General features: G+C 39.0%; 1 protein-coding gene across 4 annotated transcripts in view; it reads left to right on the top strand.

Annotated features, from left to right (window-relative positions):
- ANAPC1 (anaphase promoting complex subunit 1) overlaps positions 1–23798 on the top strand; it is a 129395-nt gene that overhangs the window by 78580 nt on the left and 27017 nt on the right. For all 4 annotated transcript variants that reach the window (XR_016315402.1, XM_089693256.1, XM_089693257.1 and 1 more), the window contains 10 exons: positions 4548–4782; positions 6306–6397; positions 8128–8262; positions 10713–10795; positions 13862–13940; positions 15113–15187; positions 18252–18328; positions 20943–21033; positions 21116–21166; positions 21697–21890. Coding sequence is in view for 3 of the 4 variants with exons in the window: in XM_089693256.1 (XP_089549382.1) it covers positions 4548–4782; positions 6306–6397; positions 8128–8262; positions 10713–10795; positions 13862–13940; positions 15113–15187; positions 18252–18328; positions 20943–21033; positions 21116–21166; positions 21697–21890 (1112 nt within the window). In the remaining variant the exon portion in view is untranslated. The remainder of the gene's footprint in view (positions 1–4547; positions 4783–6305; positions 6398–8127; positions 8263–10712; positions 10796–13861; positions 13941–15112; positions 15188–18251; positions 18329–20942; positions 21034–21115; positions 21167–21696; positions 21891–23798) is intronic.

Genomic DNA, 23798 nt, shown 5'->3' with positions numbered 1-23798 from the left:
TCATATTGCAATAGGCAGGAGTCTTTCAGGGTTTTCTCTAGAGACTTGAGACATTTTTTTGAATCAGGTTGCTTTAGATGAAACTCCATATATAACACGTGGATGGATCCAGGCAATTGAAATTATGTCTGGTGACTGTACTAGGGAGATCCCCTAACTGAAACTTGCATATTGTTTCTTGGCTTTAGCTGTATTTATTTTTTTTTCTTGTTTTTGTAGTCAAGCTACAGTGATTTGATTGTCTATTCACACTTCTGAATTTATCATAGTAACAGCGTGTTTTCTGTAGTAGACATTGTACCTTGAGACCTCATCAGGGATGTTTAGTTCATATCACCTGATGCCCGGGACATGTAGTTCCAGGTGCCGGGCAGGTAGGTCTTTTATACCTTTAACCCTACTGTGGGCAAGCAGCAGGGCTCATGTGTCAGGTGGAAGCATTCGGTTGGCAGTGCTGCCACCCGATTGCTTCCACACGGCCCACCATGGTGTTAGCCCCCACCCTCTGTCTCATGGGCTCCGCTTGCCCATCTGCAGGCCCGGGACCAGTCCAGTGACTGCCAGCGGGTATAGGGCAGGGAGGAGAGCGGACACATCCACTCCCCTACCATTCTTGTCCTGACCTGGAAGTGATGCGACGTCACTTCCGAGTCCCCATTGTCAGATTCCCAGCCATCGAGGCCAGGAAAGAATGTAATGCGGTACAATTTGCATTTGTAATGATCTGCCATTTGGAGATCATTGAAGGTAGAGAAGTTACTTTTCATTCTGGAGGGGATCTTTATTGAGGATATATCACACTGCTCATGTTGACCGACTTTGTACGGTCAAATTGTCTGGTAAGAGGCCAATCTGTTTCGGGTGTATGGTGACGGTTTTTGGATCAAACTTTTCCCTTTATGCACCTGCTTCCATTCATTTGGGAACTTATACGGACTTTAGTTAAAATGACATAAGATTATTATATAACTAGCGCTGCATTTTCTTCATTTACATCATAATATTGCCTTTATATGTGCAAGCTGCTTTTATATAATTATTTTTATTGTTTAAAATCTGGGCGCAAGTGTTGGTTTATATCATAAGGAAATGCCAAGGAGCTGATTGCTGAAAATGCTTGTTACTTTTTGGTCTCACTGATCCTTTTGCTTCAATATTTTGCCACTGACCCTAAAATGTATGCAGATAATAACCTCTGACTTTTCTGTGACTTTCCTGATTTCCATACTGTTTAAGTCAGTGATTTCACAGTACTAAAATTAGAAGGTCAGCATCACAGCTAGATCAGCAAAATTAGTTTGCATATTTCTCTCATGACCAATCTGTTGTGAATGAGAAATATCAATATACAGTACCGTTTTGTTTGACGATTAGTACCACTGTTGGATAAATTAAAAGTTGCTCATAAGTAACTCTAGCCAGAAATCATTTCAGGTTACCTTATACCAAATTGTCTTCAATATGCAGGAAGAGATTTTGTTTTGTTATATTTCTCCTGTGTGAACACAATAGATGTCAATGGAACATGATGCCAGTCTGTAAAATATAAAATATTCAACAATTCCATTTTTTTTTTATTTTGGGGAGCTGTTCTTTCTCAACCTGTTAAATTTAATGGTAAGAGTCACCACTGACCAATAATTGAAAATTAATGTATACACAGTGCTTTACACATTACTTTTAGTATTTTACTGGGAGTAGTCAGAACCTTTTTTTCTTTAAAAACTTGAAAGGCTAATCCACTGCACGTGTTTCACATCTGTCAAACCATATGGAAAGTGTATGAAGTTCTTCAAGCTTGCAATTTGGTGGAAGCTGTGTAAAATTATATTACGGCACTGAGTGTTGTGTTTCAGTGAAATCTGGGAAGTTTACATTCAGGAAAAAAATCTTACTCTCTATTAACCCTTTCACTGCCAGGTCCGTGCAGCGTACGTACCTACAGCACTACTTCAGCAGGTCAGTTCCGTATGCTATACAGACCTACTTTCCTCCTGCTATAAGCTCATAGTAACTGTCTCTCTGGAGCCCCCTATCCCAATCAAAAAAAAATATGTAAAAATATTTTAAAAATAAATTAAATTATAAAAAAAAAATAGAAAACCTAGTAAGGGTAGAATTAGATTTGCATCCTGCTCCAAAAGCTACTGACAGGCAGTCAGGAAGTGATTTGATGCCTCTTCACCATCTGTTTTAACACCATTTTTGCTAACAAATGTACTGAGCCGCAGTTGCAGGGGCTTTGTGGCACTTCCTCAGAATTTGAATTTGTAGCGTTCAGAAGTCAGGTCAACTATGCAGCGGGTGCACAGCAAAGCATCATGGCCACAGCATTTAACTACTTGGCACACAAATCTGGTACATCATTGTGCTTCAAGTGGTTGTACAGAGGTGATGCCTGTAGGCATCACCATGGTACCACTATTTAGAGCCAGCAGTTGTCTGTTTAAATATAAAAACAATTAAAAAAAATATTAATGGAAAAAAAAATGAAAGTGCCTTTGTCCCCCAGTTCTAGCACACAAATGTGAATGCATGCTTTGGTCCAGCACACATGCAAGTTTTCAGAAAATATATTGTTTTGGGGATCTTTTACAAACTCTGAAAGCTCTAAGTGAAAAATGAAAACCTTCAGATTTTTTGAGAACTTTCGATATTTACATTTTTTGCGTACGTGATTTTCACCATTTCGCAAAAAGGTGTAATTTTAATATTACTAATGTTTGTTATTTATTAACTCAACAGAGGTTAAGCTTATATATTTAGTGGGAAATTTTTTAAATTTGCTGTGTTTTTGTCTGCTAATAAATGATTTTAGCGTATTTTTAAAAAAAATATTGTTTGATCAACATTTGCGCAAATATCGCGGGCCTTAAAGATCAGTAGCACCTTCCTTTTATTCTGGTTATCTGCTTTCAGAAAATATATGGTTTAAGGGGTCTTTTACAAACTTTGAAAGCTGGACGTGAACAAAGAAAACCTCCAGATTTTGTGAGAAATTTGGATATTTACATTTTTGCATATGTGTGATTTTCACCATTTTGCAAAAAGGCGCAATTTAAAATGTATAAATATTTGTTAGTTATTACCTCAATACAGGTTAATCTTTTATATTTAGCAGGAATTTTGTAAAACTTGCTTTGTTTTTATCTGCTAATATTGACTTTAGTGTATTTTCAGCGAAAATATTGTTTTGATAAACATTTGAGCATATATCGTGGGGCCTTAAAAATCAGTAGCACATTTTTTTTATTGTATTGGTCATGTGCTTTCAGAAAATATATGGTTTGGGGGGGTCTTTTACGAACTCTGAAAGCTGTAAGGGAAACATAAAAAATCAATGGAAAAATTGCAAAAATGGTCCAGCCAGCTGAGTTTAAAAGTGGAGTGCACAGCCTGGCAGCGAAAGGGTTATAGTGTACTTTTTGTTTTAGATAGTACTGAGGGTTTAGAACTCCTGTCAGTTTTTGCTGTGTTTTATCACCCAACACTGAAGGTTCCTTCTCACTTTTGTATGTATGTTTAATCACCATTTTTCAATAGCTGAATTAGTGGTTGTAAACTTTATTGTCCCTAAAATAAAATGGATGTTATACTTACCTGCTCTGTGCAATGGTTTTGGACAGAGCCGCCCCAGACTTCCTCTTCTGGGGTCCCTTCACTCCTCCATGCTCCTCCTGTTCACTATGTGCCCTCATAGCAAGCCCCTTTGCTATGGGGGCTCTCGTGTGGGCATGCTCTTGAGCCAGGCTGTGTTTATTCACAGACACACAGCCTGGCTTGGTCCCATCTCCCCCTGCTGCCTCCGCACAAGATTTGATTGACAGCAGCAGGAGCCTATGGCTCCTACTGCCATAAAGCCTACAGTGAATACAGGAAAATGGGAGAAGATCTGCTGCAGATTGCGCAGTGCTGGATCAAGAATGGACTCAGGTAAGTGTAAAAGGGGGGAGCTGCTATTGAAAGGGTTTTTTTTTTTATCTTAGTTCAGAGAAAGCATTAGGGTAAAAAAAAACACATTTTTGCCTTTAGAACCACTATTCACTGTACGTAGATTGTAGTGCACTGTATCACAGGTGCGTTGGCAGTTACGCTGCGTGCAATGAGGTGCCATTTTGAAGAATGGCACTGCAAAGCAGCTAGTACAGTGTTTTAACATGCACTGCCATAACAATACAGTAAACATGTTTATTCTATGTATTGCAACAACATACAAGTGGGAAGCCAGTCTTTTTCGGAAACTGTTTAGAAATGTTAAAAAATGAACTTTTTCATTATGTTTACAGTATCTCATAATATTCCTGTTATGGGTTATATTTGATAAAGAGGTTTGAAACTTAATTGCATGCAAGCTCCCAGGTTGTGACTCTTGGCACTGATATGCTTGTAATCAAATAAAAATTATCTACATGTAGAGAGATGAGATCTTGCTCTGTAGGGCTGAACAAAACCATTATGCTTTTAGGCTGTTTCCTATATGAAATGATTCCAGTATGAAATATGGCTTCCCTGTTATTTACAGTTGTTCTTTCCCTTTTTTCTGATAGGGTCATGAGATGACAAGCATCGGTCTACTGCTTGGTGTGTCGGCTGCAAAGCTTGGCACAATGGACATTTCCATCACACGGCTCTTAAGCATCCACATCCCAGCTCTATTACCTCCCACCTCTACAGAGCTGGATGTGCCCCATAACGTGCAGGTAGCAGCTGTGATTGGCATTGGACTGGTTTACCAGGGAACTGCACACAGACATATTGCAGAAGTTTTGCTTGCTGAAATAGGTAAATAATGGCTAAAACTCATGGCATGAATGCTTACTGGAAAGCTTCCCAGATATTTATACCACATGCTGTAAATAAATCTATAGTGATTTTAATTTTTTTGTTTGAAAATCAGCTTAATCAAAAGCACATATTTCTTAATGTTTTGACATATGATTCTATATAGTTTGCAAATAGCAAGGTTCTTAGAAATACACTCAACATCAGAAGGGACAGCTGTTCATGTTCATTCATTCACAAAAGCAACAAAAAAAAACGTGCGCACAAAACATAACAAATTAAAGTCCAGGCCTCCTGGCAAATAGTTGCCCAGGTTTGTATCCCTTCACCTACAGACAAGAATTCACTCTGTATTGTTAGTCATTTCTGGCTTTCAGTATCCTCCAAGACTCAGTGGACAACAGGAAATACTTCTAGTTGGGCATAACATAAACTTTGCCCAGCATATTACATTTGCATGCTCTGATTACTAGTGTTAGGCTCCTCTCAGGCATTTTAGATTGTGGGCGGAATCGCTGTGATTCTGCATGTGGTTTCAAAACAAACATGCTGTTAAAATGTGAAATAGCGCATCAGTGTGTTCAGGTAACATTCATTTCAGTGGCACCTAAAACGCAGTGTGCTTTTGCCTCGATTTTGTCTTGCATCGCCCAAACAAAGTTCCAGAACTTCTTTTTGGTGATACATGACAATCGAGGCAAAAACACTCTGCGTCTTAGGTGCCACTGAAATTAATGTTACCTGAACACGCTGATGCGCAGTTTTACATTTTAACAGCATGTTGCGAAATCACGGGCAGCGTCGTAGCAATTCTGTCTGCAATTTAAATCACCTGTATGTGAACAGAGCTTTACTAAGTAGTTGGGCCACAGCATGGCTGTAAAACAGAAATGCCACCAATAGGGATCATTGCTTGTGCAATTAAACTTTTTTTTTTGGACTTCTGGGGTTGGTAATGGGTTTGCTATGGCAAATCTCTCCAACTACTTTTGAAAACCTTCTCTCTGCTATGTGGATGAGCGAAGGAGCAAGGTAGTAGGCATATGTCATGATTAACATTGGTTAAGGTTGTGTAAAGATCTCCCTGTAAGTAGTTAACATTATCCACGGAAAATTGTGAATCAGGAATAAAACGTTCTTGCTGAATGTTGCATTCTTGCAGTGGAAAATTCATTCATTCTATTCATCTTTTGAATTGATTCCATTCATCTTTTAAATATCACTCATACCTACAGATGGTTAAAAGACGGCAAAAATAATAATTTTTTTTTTCTTACTACAGCCACCTCCTACCATTGTTAACTTTTTCTTTAGAAACTTGTGTTAAATTGATAAGTTTCCTTAGAAGACAGAGACCTTGAGTGTAAATATGATAAGATTACTCTCACTGGGTAAAATTACTATACTACTAGATTTTCTAAACTTATCTTGCGAACTGAAAATTTTTGCTTGAGTTACATTGTTCTTTTGAACTACTGCCAACAGTATGGGGCAAACCTGGTAATTTGTTTTTCTTTTTTTAGGTCGCCCCCCAGGGCCTGAAATGGAGTACTGCACAGACAGGGAATCCTATTCCCTGGCAGCGGGTTTGGCTTTGGGCATGGTTTGCCTTGGGGTAAGAACAGTCTGCATTTAAGTAATTTATTGACCAATAAAAACATTATACAGTGGCGAAAATAATTATTTGATCCCCTGCAGATTTTGTAAGTTTGCCTGCTTACAAAGAAATGAAGGGTCTATAATTTTTAGCATAGGTATACTTTAAATGATAGAAACACAAGATCAACCAAAAATCCAGAAAAAACATGATACAAATGTTATAAATTGAGTTGCAGTTCAGTGAGTAAAATAAATATTTTATCCCCTACCAACCAGGGATATTTCTGACTCCCACAGACTGGCTTTGTGCTCATGTGGTACACAGATTAGTCCTGTCAATTTGCTCCTAACAGCAAACTATGTGTATAAAAAACACTTGTCCACAGATTCTTTCTTCCATTCAAACTTCACCATCATGGGCAAGACCAAAGAGCTATCAAAGGACGTCAGGGGCAAGCTTATAGACCTGCACAAGGCTGGAATGGGCTACAAGACCATCAGCAAGAAGCTTGGTAAGAAAGAGAAAACTGTTGGAGCGATTATTCGCAAATGGAAAAAATACATAACTATCAATCACTCTCAGTCTGGAGCTCCAATGCAAGATTTTGCCTCACGGGGTAAGGATGATCATGAGAAAAGTGTGGGATCAGCCCAGAACTACATGGGAGGAGCGTATGAATGATCTCAAGGCACTTGGGACCACAGTCACCAAACAAACCATTGGTAACACAACACGCCACCATGGATTGAAATCCTGCAGTGCCCGCAAGGTCCCCCTTCCTCAAGAAGGCACATGTACAGGCCCGTCAAAAATTTGCCAATGAACATCTAAACGATTCAGAGAAGGACTGGGAGAATGTGCTGTGGTCAAATGAGACCAAAATTAAGCTCTTTGGTATTAACTCGACTCACCTTGTTTGGAGGAAGAAAAATGCTGACTGTGACTATAGGAACACCATCCCTACAGTCAAGCACAGAGGTGGAAACATTTATTCTTTGGAGCTGTTTCTCTGCTAAAGGTACAGGCTGACTTTGCTGCATTGAGGGGCCAATGGACGGGGCCATGTATTGTAAAATCTTGGATGAAAATCTTCTTCCCTCAGCCAGAACACTGAAGATGGGTCATGGATGGGTCTTCCAGAATGACAATGACCCAAAACATACCATCAAGGCAACAAAGGAGTGGTTCAAAAAGAAGCACATTAGGGTCGTGAAGTGACCTAGCCAGTCTCCATACCTTAATCCTATAGAGAAACTATGGAGGGAGCTAAAACTTTCGGTTGCCAAACGACAGCCCAGAAACCTTAAGGATTTAGAGAAGATCTGTAAGAGTGGACCAAAATCCCTCCGGAGATGTGCACACACCTGGTAAAGAACTACAAGAAACATCTTACCTTTGTGCTTTCCAACAACGGTTTCTCCACCAAGTACTAAGTCATGTTTTGCTTGGGGATTCAAATACCTATTTTACTCACTGAACTGCAACTCAATTTACAACATTTGTATCACGTTTTTTCTGGATTTTTGGTTGATATTCTGTCTCTATCATTTAACATGCACCTATAATAAAATAAATTATAACCCCCTCATTTCTTTGTAAGTGGGCTAACTTACAAAATCTGAAGGGGATCAAATAATTTTTTCCCCCACTGTATAGTTGTTGGTTTTATTGATACTTTCAAAACTATTATTGTTTGATTGTACATTTTAATCCTAATGTTTAATCCTGTTATTGCCTTGTTCTAGCATGGGAGTAACTTAATTGGCATGTCTGACCTGAATGTTCCTGAGCAGCTGTACCAGTATATGGTTGGTGGACACAAACGGTCACACGTTGGTGTCAACAGAGAAAAACATAAATCCCCTAGTTATCAGATTAAGGTATATTAAACGTATTTTCTTTAAAAGCAAAATGTGTTGTGAAAATTTAGATAACAAATTTGTATGTGATTCTTGACAGTCATATACCCAGTCTGCGCCCTGTTCGTCAGTGTTTGTATTTCTGTATATATCTGTAGAAAAGATCATATTGCAGTGTTTAACACGATCAGTATTTTGCTAGGTTACGCCTTAATATTGAACCTTTCCCAACTATTAACTGGACATAAGTTTGAATAACCCTTGCAGTGCAGGAGCATTTTTCCTAGGCCATGCTCTTCACTTTTAACCACTTGCCGTCTGGCTGCTGTATATAAACGGCAGGATGGTGGCACTCCAGGGGCGGGTTGCCGTTCATAAACGGCACCCGCCATTATGGACTGTGCGCGCTCCCTGGGATGTTCAGAGGACACAGTGGAACACCTATCGTCATATGGGACCTCTGTGAGAGGTCCCGATCATGTGATCACTGATTGGCCAGTCAGTGATCACATGCAGAGTAGTAAGCAAGATGTCACTTCTGACATCATTGCTTACTATGTGTGAAATCTGTGAATGATCACAGAGGTCACATGGTACAAGGCTATTCACAATAGCCTTGTACCATATGACAAGCTGTGACCAATCACAGATCACACAGTAGTTCTCAATTGCAAGAATGCAGCCAGAGAGGAGAAATTATTGCTTTTACACCCATAAAGGCTATAAAAGCAATCAGTGTAAAAATCTTCATCACCCCCCACAAGTAGTACAGTGTCACCATTGTGACGCTGTACTGCTAGAGTGACAGTATGTAGAAAAAAAAAAACATTAATATAAAAAAAAAAATAAAAATGTAATAAAATTTTTTTTAAATTATAATTTGTGGTTATAAACTGCCTGTGGAGGGCCATGTTTACCTGCATGTGGTTGCACCAGTATTCCATGCATCCCCATGCAGGCAGTCCCATTCATGTCAATTGGGATGCATCAACAGCACAGGCATAGCTGCTACTTTCATTCTGACATCCATGTGGGTGTAGGTGCACAACCCCAAATGCAGACAGTGTGACCTTAGGGACATGCACCAGGATCCACATGGATGTCAAATTGGGAGCAATGGCTGTGTTCGTGCAGTTGCTACATCCCAAATGACATCAGTAGGACTGTAGAGGGATGCACGAAACACCTGTGCATCCCTGTGCGGGTAAACTTGGCCTTGCAGGGGCGTACACTGTGTATGGCCTGGGTGAAAAGGCCTTTACTATGTTTTTTTGTTTTTTTTTCAGTTTGTTCAAAAATTATTTTTTTAAAAAATGTTTAATTTCATTTTTCAGTATTCTGTATTTTCAATTATATTTTTCAATGTATTTTTTTTATATGTTTGGGGGGGGGGCATTGGAGGATGGGACTTTGGTGAGATATCAGAGATCTAAACAGACCTCATGTTTACCAAACCCCCAACCTCACCCCACATCTACTGTCCATCCTGACAGGAAGGCAGAGTCAGATCAGTGCTGGATGAAGAGAAAGGGGGGGGGACATTAAAAAGAAGAAGAGCATTAGGAGGTGGAGAGACTGGAAACAGGGAAGGGGTCAACAGGGCTATCTGTTTGTTCAGCAGGGTCTACAGACTTGGCCAGCTGGAAGCAGTGCTGTAGGTCCACACGCTCTACAATCCTGGCAGCAAAAGTGTTAAACTGCACTTATTGAGGCAATTTGGGAAAAATAAATTTGTCTTATTCTTGAGCATTGCTTAAGAGAAAATTTTGACTTACTATAAACATGCAGAAACAGAAACACAAAGGCTGCAATTGATGATCTCTTCTGAAAATGCTAGTTGCTTCTCTGGCATGCTGACCCCCTTGAATAATTGAATAAGTAATATTAAAAGCTCGAGTTTAAAAAAAAAAAAATTTCAAATTTACCTGCTCTGTGCCATGGCTCCTGGCTTCTCCCCCTTGCTGAGTGCCCCCAGAGCAAGCTGCTTGTTCTGGCGGCACTCATGCGTGCTCGCTCCCGAGCTCTGCTCGGTGTCTATAAGACACATAGGGAGCTGCTCAGCCCAGCCCCCCACTTACTTCTCACTGGCTATTTATACTTCATAATACTAATGTCATACTTAATATGCTGAAATGTTTACTCACGGTTCATGTTGTTGGTTTTTAATTTCTTAGCTAAACAGCAATTTTCCTGTTTTAGGCTTACCTTAGACTACTGTTTTAACTTGGAGTGTCTGGTTGCTCTCATATACTGTGTGTTAAATCATTGCTGTGTTTGGCTGAAATCAGCTATTCTGGGGCCAGTCATCTTATGTCTGTGAGTACCTTGAGCCAAATGCAAGCCAGTGAGTTGTTCTAGAGCAAACATTCCTGGATAAAGTGCAGTCAAAAAAGAGGATATGTGGTGAATGTTAACGCCTTGGTTAAACAGAGCCAGCATGACTGTCATTTTTCATATTTATATTTTCTTAGGAAGGAGACACCATTAATGTGGATGTTACATGCCCTGGAGCTACTCTGGCTTTAACTATGATCTACTTGAAAACCAACAACAGGTAATGTAGAGCAGTACCTTGACATTTGTTTAGAACAGTACAGAATGTTATTATTATGGTGATATCAGTTCTAAGCAGTCCTGTAGGACAGCAGATTGCGATACATCGCTAAAAATGGTTAGAGAGCAGTGCAAATCATTGCACACATGGATGATGGTTACAGTCATTGTGACAGCCTCAACAGCTGCGGAAAGCAAATATGTCACCAAAGTGATCATCTACTTGTATTGTAACCGCAGACATCACTGTGCTCTTGACACTTCAGGTGACAATGGACAGACTCCGATGAAGGGTTACTATATTAACTTCAGTGCACATATGCATATGTTCCTATAAACTACCGTATTTTCCGGCGTATAAGATGACTTTTCAACCCATGAAAATCTTCTGAAAAGTCGGGGGTTGTCTTATACGCCGTTATATGGCGAGCCGGTGTCAGGGCGGCACTTTTTCGAGGGGCAGCGCCGCCCCCCCTCCTCCTCCAACGGACACTAAGTACAGGGGCGGGCAGGGGGCTGCTGTACCTTACCTGGCTCCGGTCCCACGACGATCAGGTCCAGGAGCGCGGCTGCTCCTTACAGTTCGGCCACTCGATGGCCGCTCGGCTCCGCCTCCTCACCGGTGATTGGGCGCCAGCACTGGAAAGGCACACAGGCGACCAATCACCGGCGAGGAGGCGGAGTCGAGCCGAACTGAAAGAAGGAGCAGCCGCTCCTCTCCCCCACTGACACTAACGATGGGGCACTATTCCTCCTCCACACTGACACCAACGATGGGGCACTATTCCTCCTCCACACTGACACCAACGATGGGGCACTATTCCTCCTCCACTGACACCAACGATGGGGCACTATTCCTCCTCCCCACTGACACCAATGATGGGGCACTGTTCCTCCCCCACTGACACCAACGATGGGGCACTATTCCTCCTCCCCACTGACACCAATGATGGGGCACTATTCTCCCCACTGATACCAACGATGGGGCACTATTCCTCCTCCCCACTGATACCAATGATGGGGCGCTCTTCTCCCCACTGATACCAATGATGGGGCGCTATTCTCCCCACTGATACCAACGATGGGGCACTATTCCTCCTCCCCACTGACACCAATGATGGGGCACTATTCTCCCCACTGATACCAATGATGGGGCACTATTCCTTCCACTGATACCAATGATGGGGCGCTATTCCTCCCACTGACACCAATGATGGGGCGCAGTTCCTCCCACTGACACCAATGTTGGAACTCAATTCCTGCCACTGATACCAATGATGGGGCGCTATTCCTCCCACTGACACCAATGATGGGGCGCTATTCCTCCCACTGACACCAATGATGGGGCGCTATTCCTCCCACTGACACCAATGATGGGGCGCTATTCCTCCCACTGACACCAATGATGGGGTGCTATTCCTCCCACTGACACCAATGATGGGGCGCTATTCCTCCCACTGACACCAATGATGGGGCGCTATTCCTCCCACTGACACCAATGATGGGGCGCTATTCCTCCCACTGACACCAATGGTGGAGCACTATTCCTCCCACTGACACTAATGATGGGACACTATTCCTCCCACTGACACCAATGATGGGGCACGATTCTTCCCACTGACACCAATGATGGGGCACTATTCCTCCCACTGACTGATGGGGCACTATTCCTCCCACTGACACTAATGATGGGACACTATTCCTCACACACTGACACTAATGATGGGGCACCATCATTGGTGTCAGAAGGAGGAATAGTGTCCCATCATTGGTATCAGTGGGAGGAATAGTGCCCCATCATTGGTGTCAGTGGGAGGAGTAGTGCCTCATCATTGGTATCAGTGGGAGGAATCGTGCCCCATCATTGGTGTCAGTGGGAGGAATAGCACCCCATCATTGGAATACCATACTGAAATAGCATACCATATTGAAATCAAATTTGATGTTTTTTCATTTTTATTTGGTGTGCGTTGGAAGAGGGGTAGTCTTATACGCCCAGTCGTCTTATACGCCGGAAAATACGGTACCTCTGACTACTGATCAGGTTTTTGAGTCTCAACTGGATCACAATTGCTATTAGCTTCATATGTGTTCTAATGATTTATTTGGGCATGTCATGGTGTGGAAAAAATGTAGCACTATTTAGCGAATAGATCATTTTAGAGCACTGCATACAATGTAATAGCTTTTATCATTTTCCTCTATGATTTAGAGGTTTGTGGGTCTCCACAGATCTTTACAGGCAGTCCTGAAAATAGCTGCACTACTCCAGGAAGTTCTACGATACCCGCTAAAGCAATCCTAATACCAGGTGTAAGCCCGTCTCGCAACCGAGAAATTACTGTGAAATGAATAGAATGGATGCACGCCGGGATAGGAAAGTCCAAAAATTCCAAGCTTTATTGAAGTAAAATCCACACCATACAACAAGTGTTTTATGGTTTGGATTTTACTTCAAAGAAGCTTGGAATTTTTGGACTTTCCTATCCTGGTGTGCAGCCTTCCTGTTTGTTTCACAGACATTCACAGGCATTTCTGGATAGAAAGATGATGCATTTGTATTTGTAGTGGGGGATTAAAAATACTTGTGGCTATATTTTACTTTTTTCAGATAACAGGCTATTTTTCAAGTTAGATAAAATGTTGCCCTGAGTATCTACTGTGAATGTATACATTCATGTTTGCAAGATATTGACATTCGTGTTTTTATGATGTGATAAAAGATCTTTGTCAATGTCATACTATCCTTTGTAGCATACTTTTGTGTCCCTAATTGCTAGAAAATGTTGATGTACGCAAGAATGTTTGGCTCCTTTTAGGGACACTGAGGATCCACACATTTTGTCTTTGTTTTATGTATGCTGAAAGTGTAAAAAAAAACCCCAAAACATTATACAATGTAATCCATACAGCAAAAGCCTAAGCAATTTAATTAGGAAACGTTATTGTATATATCGCTGTAATTTTACCCTTACTGTCTCTTTTCTTTATACTTGTAAGATTTTGTGGCAAGCCTAACATGGTACTTTGTTCCTAATGATAAATTTATATATTTTGTTTTCTATAGGTCAGTAGCGGATTGGCTGCGGGCCCCAGACACCATGTATTTACTTGACTTTGTAAAACCAGAATTCCTTTTACTGAGGGTATGAAGACCTATGCTTTTATGATTATTCTGCTAAAAACCGTTTTGCAATTAAAGAGTGACCAACTATTTCATGGCACCATCTAGGCTTTAAGTAAAAGCAGGGTGGATAAAAATCAATGATTTTTGAAAAAAAAAAAAAAAAAATCGGATTTTTTTTATTTAAATCCGATTTTTTTTTATTTAAATCGGATTTTTTTAAATAAAATGCTTTTTGAGGAAAATATATTACCATCCAAAGGTTATTCCATCATGAAATAAAGATTAGTTTTTGAATTATGTAGAATAAGGCTGTATATGTTTAATTTTTTTGGTAAATAAATTCCATTAATCCATTCACAATGTCATGCTCTTCCAGAGGTTTTTGTAAGATTATTGGGCAGTTTCTCTGCCTACAAGATATTATCACAGATGCTTGGTTTACTTTTGCAGTTCTCAAAACTGAATTTGACTCAGCGGAGATCACATGCCTCTTCTTCACAGCAAAAATGTTATAACATGAACAGAGTTAAGAAAAAGATCTTAATCCCAACTTCTACAAACCTATGAATAAAGAATCAACCCCTTCAGTGCTAAATTTCAAGAAGTTCAGTGAATAGAATAGAAACAATATTTTTCTGATTGTTTGGAGTGGAATAGATCTGCACAAGAAGACAGTGAAACTAAGTGTGAGGAGGAAGGGGCTGACAGTCTAAGTTTCTTAAAATATATATATTTTGTTTAGCCAAATTAGTTAACAAACATGGATGTTTGTTTAAGCAAATAACATATGCTGGAATGTTATTGTTTCAGATGAATAAATCTATTTAAATTGTTATTATTAAGGTAATGATTATTTTTCTCCTTCCTAAGTACAACAGAAAAGTTGTCCAAATATGAATGATTAACCTATTAAACTGGGGATAAAAAAACTAATATGAAAAGTTATTCTAAAAATCTCCATCTACTTGCATATTAAAGTTATACCAGCAAGAATTAGTCTTTATGTAGAAAACTAGGATTTAAATCAAGCCTTACTGACTAGTGATTTAAATAGTGATTTAAATCTGTTTGATTTAAATCAAATCCACCCTGAGTAAAAGTCTGAGTGCGTCTGTAGATTTGGTTCGGTTTGCATGAGTATTTCAGATTCATCGGTAATGATGTTTGAAACTTAATTTACATTTTTTTCAGACTCTTGCTAGATGTCTTATTTTGTGGGACGACATATTACCAAGTGTGCAATGGGTAAACAGCAATGTACCACAGGTAAGCAAGGGTGAAATGTAATAAGAGAGTGTGCTTATTTCATGACTGGTAATTACATATCTGTATTTTTGTTTTGTTTAAATGAAAAGATAAAATCATATCTAAAGCCAAAACAGTTTTTTGATGTTTAAGGCTACTTTCACACTGATCTGTTGCAAAAAATGCATATTTGGTATTTCTGCGTGTTTACTGCGTTAGCGTTGCATTTTTAACATGAAATGTGACGCACTGAGGGTGCATTTTTGAGGCATTTTTGCAACGTTTTTCATTGATTTCAATAACGAGGTGCGTTTTTGGTACGTGAGGGTTTTTTTTGTTTGTCTTTTGCATAAAAATGCAGTAAGCAGGACTTTGAAAAACACACCGGACCCTCAACGGATCAGTGTGAGTTCCATAGAAATACATGGTCACGTGTTTTTCTTCCGCTTTTTTTTTAACGCAAAAGCAGAAGAAAAACAGATCAGTATGAAAGCTGCCTTAGATATAGTGGTAAATGTTATAACTTCTGGCAGAATTATTTTTTTTGCCTGTGTCCTGTTGAAAAGACTTTACTACCTGCCCTCCAGAGACCAGAAGAGAGAGGAAATCTCTCCAAACTGACAGGAACATGTCACCTGAAATGTTTGTTCCCATTGGAATGTTTACCCACTTCTTGGTACAGTGATAGCTGTGAAATTTTGGATTTCACAGATATCCTTACCCCTCTCCACTCTATACAAAATGTATAAATCTGTGATTTGCGCTCCATTATCTTCAGTTGAAGGCAAGTGAGACATCAGAGGTCTAAAACAACCTCTGATAGGAATCTAGAGAACCTATCTTAAAAGTATTACAACCCCAATTCCAAAAAAAGTTTGTATGCTGTGTAAAATCTACATAAAAACAGAATGCAATGATTTGCAAATTTCTCAAAACCGTATCTTTTTCACAACAGAAAATAGAAAACATATCAAATGTTTAAACTGAGAAAATATACCATTTAAAGGAACAAAATAGTGTATTGAAATCGATGGCCGCAACATGTCTCAAAAAAGTAGGGAAGGGCGGCAAAAAGCTGGCACCATAAGTGGTACAAACAAGGAAAAGCTGGAAGAATATTTTTGCAACTAATTAGGTTAATTGGCAACAGGTCAGTAACATGATTGTGTATAAAAAGAGCATCTTAGAAAGTCGGAGTGTCTCTGAAGTAAGGATGAGCAGTGGTTTACCAATCTGTGAAAAGCTGCGTATAATTATTGTTGGGAATAATGTTCTTCAGCATAAAATTGCAAAGACTTTAAATATATTGTTATCTACAGTACATAATATCAAGATTCTGAGAATCTGGAGAAATATCAGGGCACAAGGGACAAGGCCAAAATGCAATATTGGATGCCCTTGATCTTCGGGCCCTCAGACGGCACTGAATTAAAAACAGGCATGATTCTGTGATGGACATCACTGCATAGGCTCAGAAATACTTCCAAAATTTGTGAACACAATTTGCTATGCCATCCAAAGATACAAGTTAAAACTCTGTTATGGAAAGAACACATCTGAACATGACCCAGAAATGCCACTGTTTTTCTGCCAAAGTGGTAAAATGGTCTGTTGCAAAGTGGAAAACTGTTCTCTGGTCAGACGAATCAAAATTTGACATTCTTTTGGCATCCATTGGCGCCACGTTCTTCAGACTAAAGAGGAGAGGAACCTTCCGCTTGTTATCAGTACTCATTTCAAAAGCCTGCATTTCTAATGCTATGGTGGTGCATTAATGCATGTGGAATAGGCAGCTTGCACATCTGAAAGGCATCATCAGTGCTGAAAAATATATCCAGGTTTTAGAGCAGCATATGGTCAGACAAGAGTGCAACAACATTCCTCTCCCAAAACCTCATCAACTGGTCTCCTCAGTTCCCAGATGTTTATAGGGTGTTGTTAAAATAAGAGAAGGGATGCTAACATGTACTTTTTTGGAAGTGGGGTTTTTTTTGGCAGCTTTTTGTTGCTCTGTCCCACTGTTTTTTGAGACAAGTTGCTGCCATCAATTTCAAAATTACCTTATTTTTTTTTCTTAAAATCGTACATTTTCTCAGTTTAAACATTGGATATGTTTTCTATTTTCAATAAAATATGGATTTATGAGATTAGCAAATCATTTCATTCTGTTTTTATGTAGATTTTCCACAGCGTCCTAACATTTTTGGAATTGGGGCTGTATAGTATATCACTTAGGGGATTTTCTGAGATAAAGTTTTAGGGAAAGTAAAATAAGAAAATGTTGATAATAGTTACTTCCAAGCGCTGCCCTGCCTCCACATAAATGCACACATGGCTAAACCCACCCAGATCACCATGAAAAACATTTCTTTTTATAATTGGTTATCTCCACTGCCAAGAGGTAAGCAGATAGCCTGTGCATGGCAGGTTATGGATTATTACTATTTACTATTATTACCTTCCTCCTCTACTAAGTAATTAGAATTTTCTTCTAGTAAGTGAGTGTCTAAAGGAATGTTATACACGGGTATTTAGGATACATTACACGTGTTCGCATTCACGTTGACTTGCAGGCTATATGAGAGGTATCTAATGGTTTCCTCTATTCACGATAAACAGCATGGATGGAGGAATTTTCCCTGCTGGCTATTGCATCAAACTGGCTGCTTGAATACCCAAGCCTAGACTGCATTTGATGGGATGCTTTTACTGTTTGGCTGGCAGTTTTGCACCTAGCCACCTTGATTTTTCAGTTGACATTTGTTGAGCCAGGTGGTGCCAACAGGATAATTTCAGCAGGAATTGGATGAGATTCAAGTTGAGTATGGCCAACTTAACAGTCACCCTTAATTAATGGTGGTGACTAATGTATCTTGAAAATATCTTGTGCTACCAAATGTGGTTCAAGTTCCATGGCTGCTGGTAAAAAATGACAGATGGGTTCCTGCTGTGTAATTCATCTTGCATCACCAAATATATATTTCAGTGCTTTAACCTTGTCATGTTCACATTCATTTAAAAAGTTGTTATAAATTTTAAAAGTTTTCTATCCAGATTCAATTACACTTAATTATCTTGTTTTCAGATAATTACAGGAAACAGTGCTTCACTTCATACTGGAGAGCAACCTGCTTCAGAAGATTTAAACATGGAAACTCTGGCGTATGTATCATTAGTCATTAGAGGAAGTTATAATAGAGAACATAAAATGAGGAGCAGGAACTGTCCATCCATGGCCTTTATCTAGGCACCCAAAATTGTAAATACCTCCCACTCAGACCCAACTACCCAATTTTTCCCCTTCCATTCTCTGTCTACAAGAGGCAACAGGTTTTGGGGTCAATTCACGAAGAGATAAATGCCGCGTGAATTTTTGAGTTAAAATAACTCATGCGGTATATATCTCAACAGTAGTCAGTTTGCGAAAAACTTATTTACCGATTACTTTAAATATTTATGTTTCGTGATATTTAACACTTAAATTTAGTGTTATTTATGCCTTTTTTTCCCCAATTTTTTTACATGCTAACCCTGCACCAGAGGAAGAAAAACTGTAAATGCACACAGAAATGTTGTGAAAACATTCTAGTGTGCTTTCATTCACAGAATGATCTCCCTCTGGTGAAATATTACAATTTTATTTTCATTCCTGAGCTCAGGGCAGAACATTTCTACACTGGTACATTGTGTATTTTTAATTTAATGGCCAGTGCAGCGTTCCCCTCATTGTTCTTTTGTACATTGCTAAAATACCGACTGCCTACTGGCATGTGATAAATAACAAATATGTGTGTTCTTTAGTTAATTGACTTTAACGAGTTCTCATTTTTTTGCGATATTTCCCTTACATTTATAACAAATGTGCAGTATTCAGCTCACATTGGATATTTTACTTTGATGAATTGACTCTCTTATTATCTCATGCGATATTGGTGAAGAATCGGTCACGTGATCTTCATATCGTATGTAAAATCCTTTAGTGTGTGTGTGTGTATATACATATGTATATGTGTGTGTAAATACATGTATGTGTGTGTGTATATATATATATATATATATATATATATATATATATATATATATATATATATATATATATATATACATATACATATACATTAAAAGTGACGTTTTGGCTTTCTTAGGATATCTATGTGTGCACAATTATTGGACAACTTTTAGTGTACATAATTATTATGCAACTAAATGAAAAACAAACATTTTCCTATCTCACTTGTTTATTTTCATCTGTTTCAAGTGAGTCACTGTTCAGAGAGATGTACTGTTTTCTGTCACTGTAAATCTCCCGTTTAAGAAGGTCCCACAAGTTCTCAATAGGGTTTAGGTAAGGTGAGGAAGGGGGCCATGTCAATCTTTCAACTTTAAGGCCTTTACTGGCTAGCCACACAGTGGAGTACTTTGATGCATGCGATGGAGCATTGTCCTGCATAAATATCATGGTCTTCTTGAAAGATGCAGACTTTTTCCTGTACCACCGCTTGAAGAAAGTCTTCTAAAAACTGGCATTAATTTGAGAGTTGATTTTGAGTCCATCTTCACCCTAAAAAGGTCCAATTAGCTCATCTTTAATAATACCAGCCCATACCAGTACCCCACCTTTAACTTTCTGCCATCTGAGTCGAAGTGGAGCTCTGTGCCCATTACTGATCCAGCCATGAGCCCATCCATTTGGTCTGCCAAGAGTCACGCTCATCTCATCAGTCCGTAAAACCTTTGAAAAATCTGTCTTCAGATTTTTTTTGGCCCAATCTTGACATTTCAACTTATCTGTTTTGTTCAATTGTAGTTGGGTTTCAGCCAACCTTACCTTGGCATTGTCCGAGCACTAAACACCTTGTATTTCTGGACATTCCAGGTAGGTTGCAGTTCTGGAATATGACAGCACTGGAGGATAATGGGTTCCTGGCAGCTTCACGTTTGATTCTTCTCAAATCTTTTGCGGTTAATTTGTGATTTTTTTTTTTCCTCAACACGTTTCTTCCGACCCTGTTGACTATTTGCAGAAAAACATTTGATGACTCTGTTATCATGCCCCATAGCAATTTCAAGAGTGCTGCATCCCTCTGAAAGAATTTTTTCAATTTCTGACTTTTCAGAGTCCGTTAAATCTCTTTTTTTGGCCTCTTTTGCCGGATAAAAAAAACCTGCCTAATAATTATGCACATCTAGATATAGGATGTGGATCTCCTTAGTCCATAGGCCACACCCTCTCTCATTACACAAATACACATCAGCTGATATGCTTAAATCCAATAAGCAGCTTGGAGTTGGACAATATGCTTAAAAATGATGATTTGGTCAAAATACTTGCCTAATAATTATGCACACAGCATATGTGTATGTATATATGTGTGTGTGTGTGTATATTTTTTATTTTATTTTTTTATTTTAATTGTTTTAAACCCAGCATTTTTGTAAGCGCATGGCAATTTCCATCTGAATTTTTGCTGGAGCCAAAGTTTGTTCAGCTAAAGCTTGATTTTTTTTTTTTTTTTAAAGAATGGGGTGGGTTTAGAACCCCTGTTTAGTTGTTATCTCTGTATAGGTCTCCATTACATAGATTTCACCTTAATGTCCCGGTGACACCCGGTTTACCAGATGAGGTGAAGCAGGGACCACCAAGACCGCTTTTAAAAATCTGACAGTTGTAACCTTTCCCTATTTTGTTTAAAAGAAAAAAAAATTACCCTTACTTTCTTCTCCACCCCCTGCTGTTCCAGGTTTTTGATGTGTGTGTTCTTTCTTCATTTCCTAGTCAGGCCCATGTATACATTATAGCTGGAGCTTGTTTGGCCTTGGGGTTTAGATTTGCAGGATCTACAAACCTGGATGCTTTCAACTGCCTGGTAAGAGCTCCTTACACAATAATCACAATACAGTTAATTCTTCACTTTATGAGCTTACCTATTCAGTTATCTCTTATTGCAGTGTAAATTTGCAAAAGACTTTGAATGCTTATCTGGTCAAGCAGCAAGTACAGTAAGTCACTTTTTATTCCTCAGAATGTTAAGCAATATATAGGCATGTATTTTTTGTATATATAGAACTGTGTAGCCTGCCACTTCTGACTTTCCTTTTGAGAATGTTTGTTACCTTGCTGTCATAGTGAAGCTTGAGCACTTAACTGAATAAGTAAAGAAACCTATTTTGTAATCCTTGTCACCAGCATGCTTGTTTAGAGTTTGTGACTTAAAGTAAAAATTATTGTGTTGGCACTATAGTAAGGGTATATTTTTTATTTTCTTGTATTGTGACACAGTAATAGTTTTCTTTAAACTGATTGGTAAGTCTTTTAGGAGCCAGTGGCTGATACAGTTTCTGGTCTCTTTATTTTTTTTTCATTTTGATATAGAGACGGTGTATCGCGACATATACTGCATTGCTTATATGTGGATATTTGCAGCTGCTGTTCAGACTTCCTGCAAAATTTTTGTTGTTTATATAGCTATTGAACTATTTGGCGTAGAATATATGCATGTAATGCTCCTGCATGTCATGCTTTCTCCTAGACAGGTCATTATAACCTGGAGACATGTCTGAGTGTGGTGCTGTTGTCCCTTGCTATGGTTATGGCTGGTTCTGGAAATCTCAAAGTTCTCCAGCTGTGCCGATTCATGCACAAGAAAATCGGGGGAGAAATGAACTATGGCTTCCACCTGGCTCACCACATGGCCCTCGGCCTGCTGTTCCTTGGTGGTGGAAGGTGAGCTGCCATCTACTATAACATTTTTGCTCTACCACAAATACCTTTTGATTGACATATTGAAGGCTTATTGTTGATTTTTTTTTTTTTTTTTTGAGTATAACAAAGTGCCTCTTTTCAGTGTCCTCAAAGAAGAAACTTATGCTTCTGCTCGATCAACCTAGATTACATGGTCTCCAGCTATCAGTCAGACTGCTGAGGCAATTGTGTGCAATCAGACAGACCCTGTCTGGTAAACTCCCACTAAGAAGAGTCTCTGTGTAAATATGTGCAAATTAGATGAATTATAAAGTATTCATAAAATGTATATGTGTGTGTGTATATACATATATATATATCTGAGAGAGAGTGAGTGCTCCTCATTTTGTAATAAAGAAATATAAAGTGTATACAAATGCTATACTATTCCTATACTAGGCTGCGCTGACGATCTCTTGTTATTTCTTACTGAACCATTGACTTCCTTCTCGAACCTTGTGGAGGAATTTCAGCAATACAGTCTCCTCTCAAACATCATCATTTTCTGCAATTTAGAAGCCCTTAATATTACACTACCTCAGTCAACACTGAACAGATGTCAACCACATTTCTCTTTCATATAAGCCCCTACCAAAATTTGCTACTTGGGGATTAATCTCGCACCCTCCCTCAGGGGGATTTCTTCTGCTAACTTCCAATTGTTTTTCACTAGACTTCGACAAGATCTGAGGCTATTTCTCCAAGGTATGTATTCCACTCTTTTGACAACAGCCAAGCCTGCCCCGATGGAGTTCTGGCTACGTAAAATACAGGAAATTTGTACAATGGAAGATATCATAGCTTTGTCCAATCATAAAGAAGAACAGTTTTGCATAATCTGGTTCTATTGGTTTGACTACATTTTCTCTGTGGCGTACTCTGCTGACCTCACTTGTTAATTTCACACTCAGCACTGGAATACCTTTGGATTGACAATAAGGCCATGTCACAAAGGCTCACTGCTGCTTTTGCTTGATAGTCGGCTGGTGTGCCAGAGGGAAACCCGGCGGGTCGCTGCGCCCTGAGCCTCAAAATTTCACAGTTCCCCTCCAACCCTCCCATTCTCCTTTCCTCCCTCCTTTACAACAGTCTACTTTTTATGATATGATCATTTAAGTCCTCTGGCGTGATAGGTCTGCCCTGTACATGTTGAGACTTCCTTGTGACACATCCTCTGGATACATACCGCAACCACCCAGGAGGCCTCCCCCATCTTGCTGGCTATTTATGTTTCGAAGGACTTACCAAGACTGCATCCAGTGTTTTTGTTACACTGTTTATTTTTTCAGTCTGTACTTTTTTTATGACATTGGCTTATTGTTGATTCTTTGAGCTATCCTGGCTTTATGCTGTATTTTTGATAAACCTAAAGAATTAATTAAAAAAAAAATAATAATAAATATATATATATATATATATATATATATATATATATATATATATATATATATAAATAGCAGGTGTAAACCCATTTTGACTGCAGTCATGGAAATACACTTTAAAGCTACTTTTTTTTTTAGTACGTGATGCAAATTCAACTAAGCCCAGCCTGTAGTAGAAGAGTGTAAAATCTTTACCCTTGTGACAGCCTGCACCCTAAACCTCTGCTGTGATGCTGCTGGAGGTATCCAATCCTTTTGATGTGCCATATAACTAGTTCCCATCCGCATGCTGTTGTTGGGCACATTACACTGCAAGCTGATGTTTAATATTAATAAAAAGAATATTCTTGTGAAGATAGGGGATAGCTATATGTATAAAATCAATGTTTAACAATGGTAGTTGCCTGTGAAGGGAAGTTATTTTATAGCAATAGCAAACCATGTATGTTAAAGCACCCTTACATGCATCTAGGAATCCATCCACATAAGCTTTGTTTTCTGCCATTCT

This window comes from Staurois parvus, unplaced genomic scaffold, assembly GCF_062004578.1.
Source record: "Staurois parvus isolate SC_StPar_1 unplaced genomic scaffold, SC_StPar_1.0 ptg000619l, whole genome shotgun sequence".
Taxonomy (NCBI): domain Eukaryota; kingdom Metazoa; phylum Chordata; class Amphibia; order Anura; family Ranidae; genus Staurois; species Staurois parvus.
Note: the sequence above shows the minus strand (reverse complement) of the source record. Positions and strands in the feature narration are given on the sequence as shown.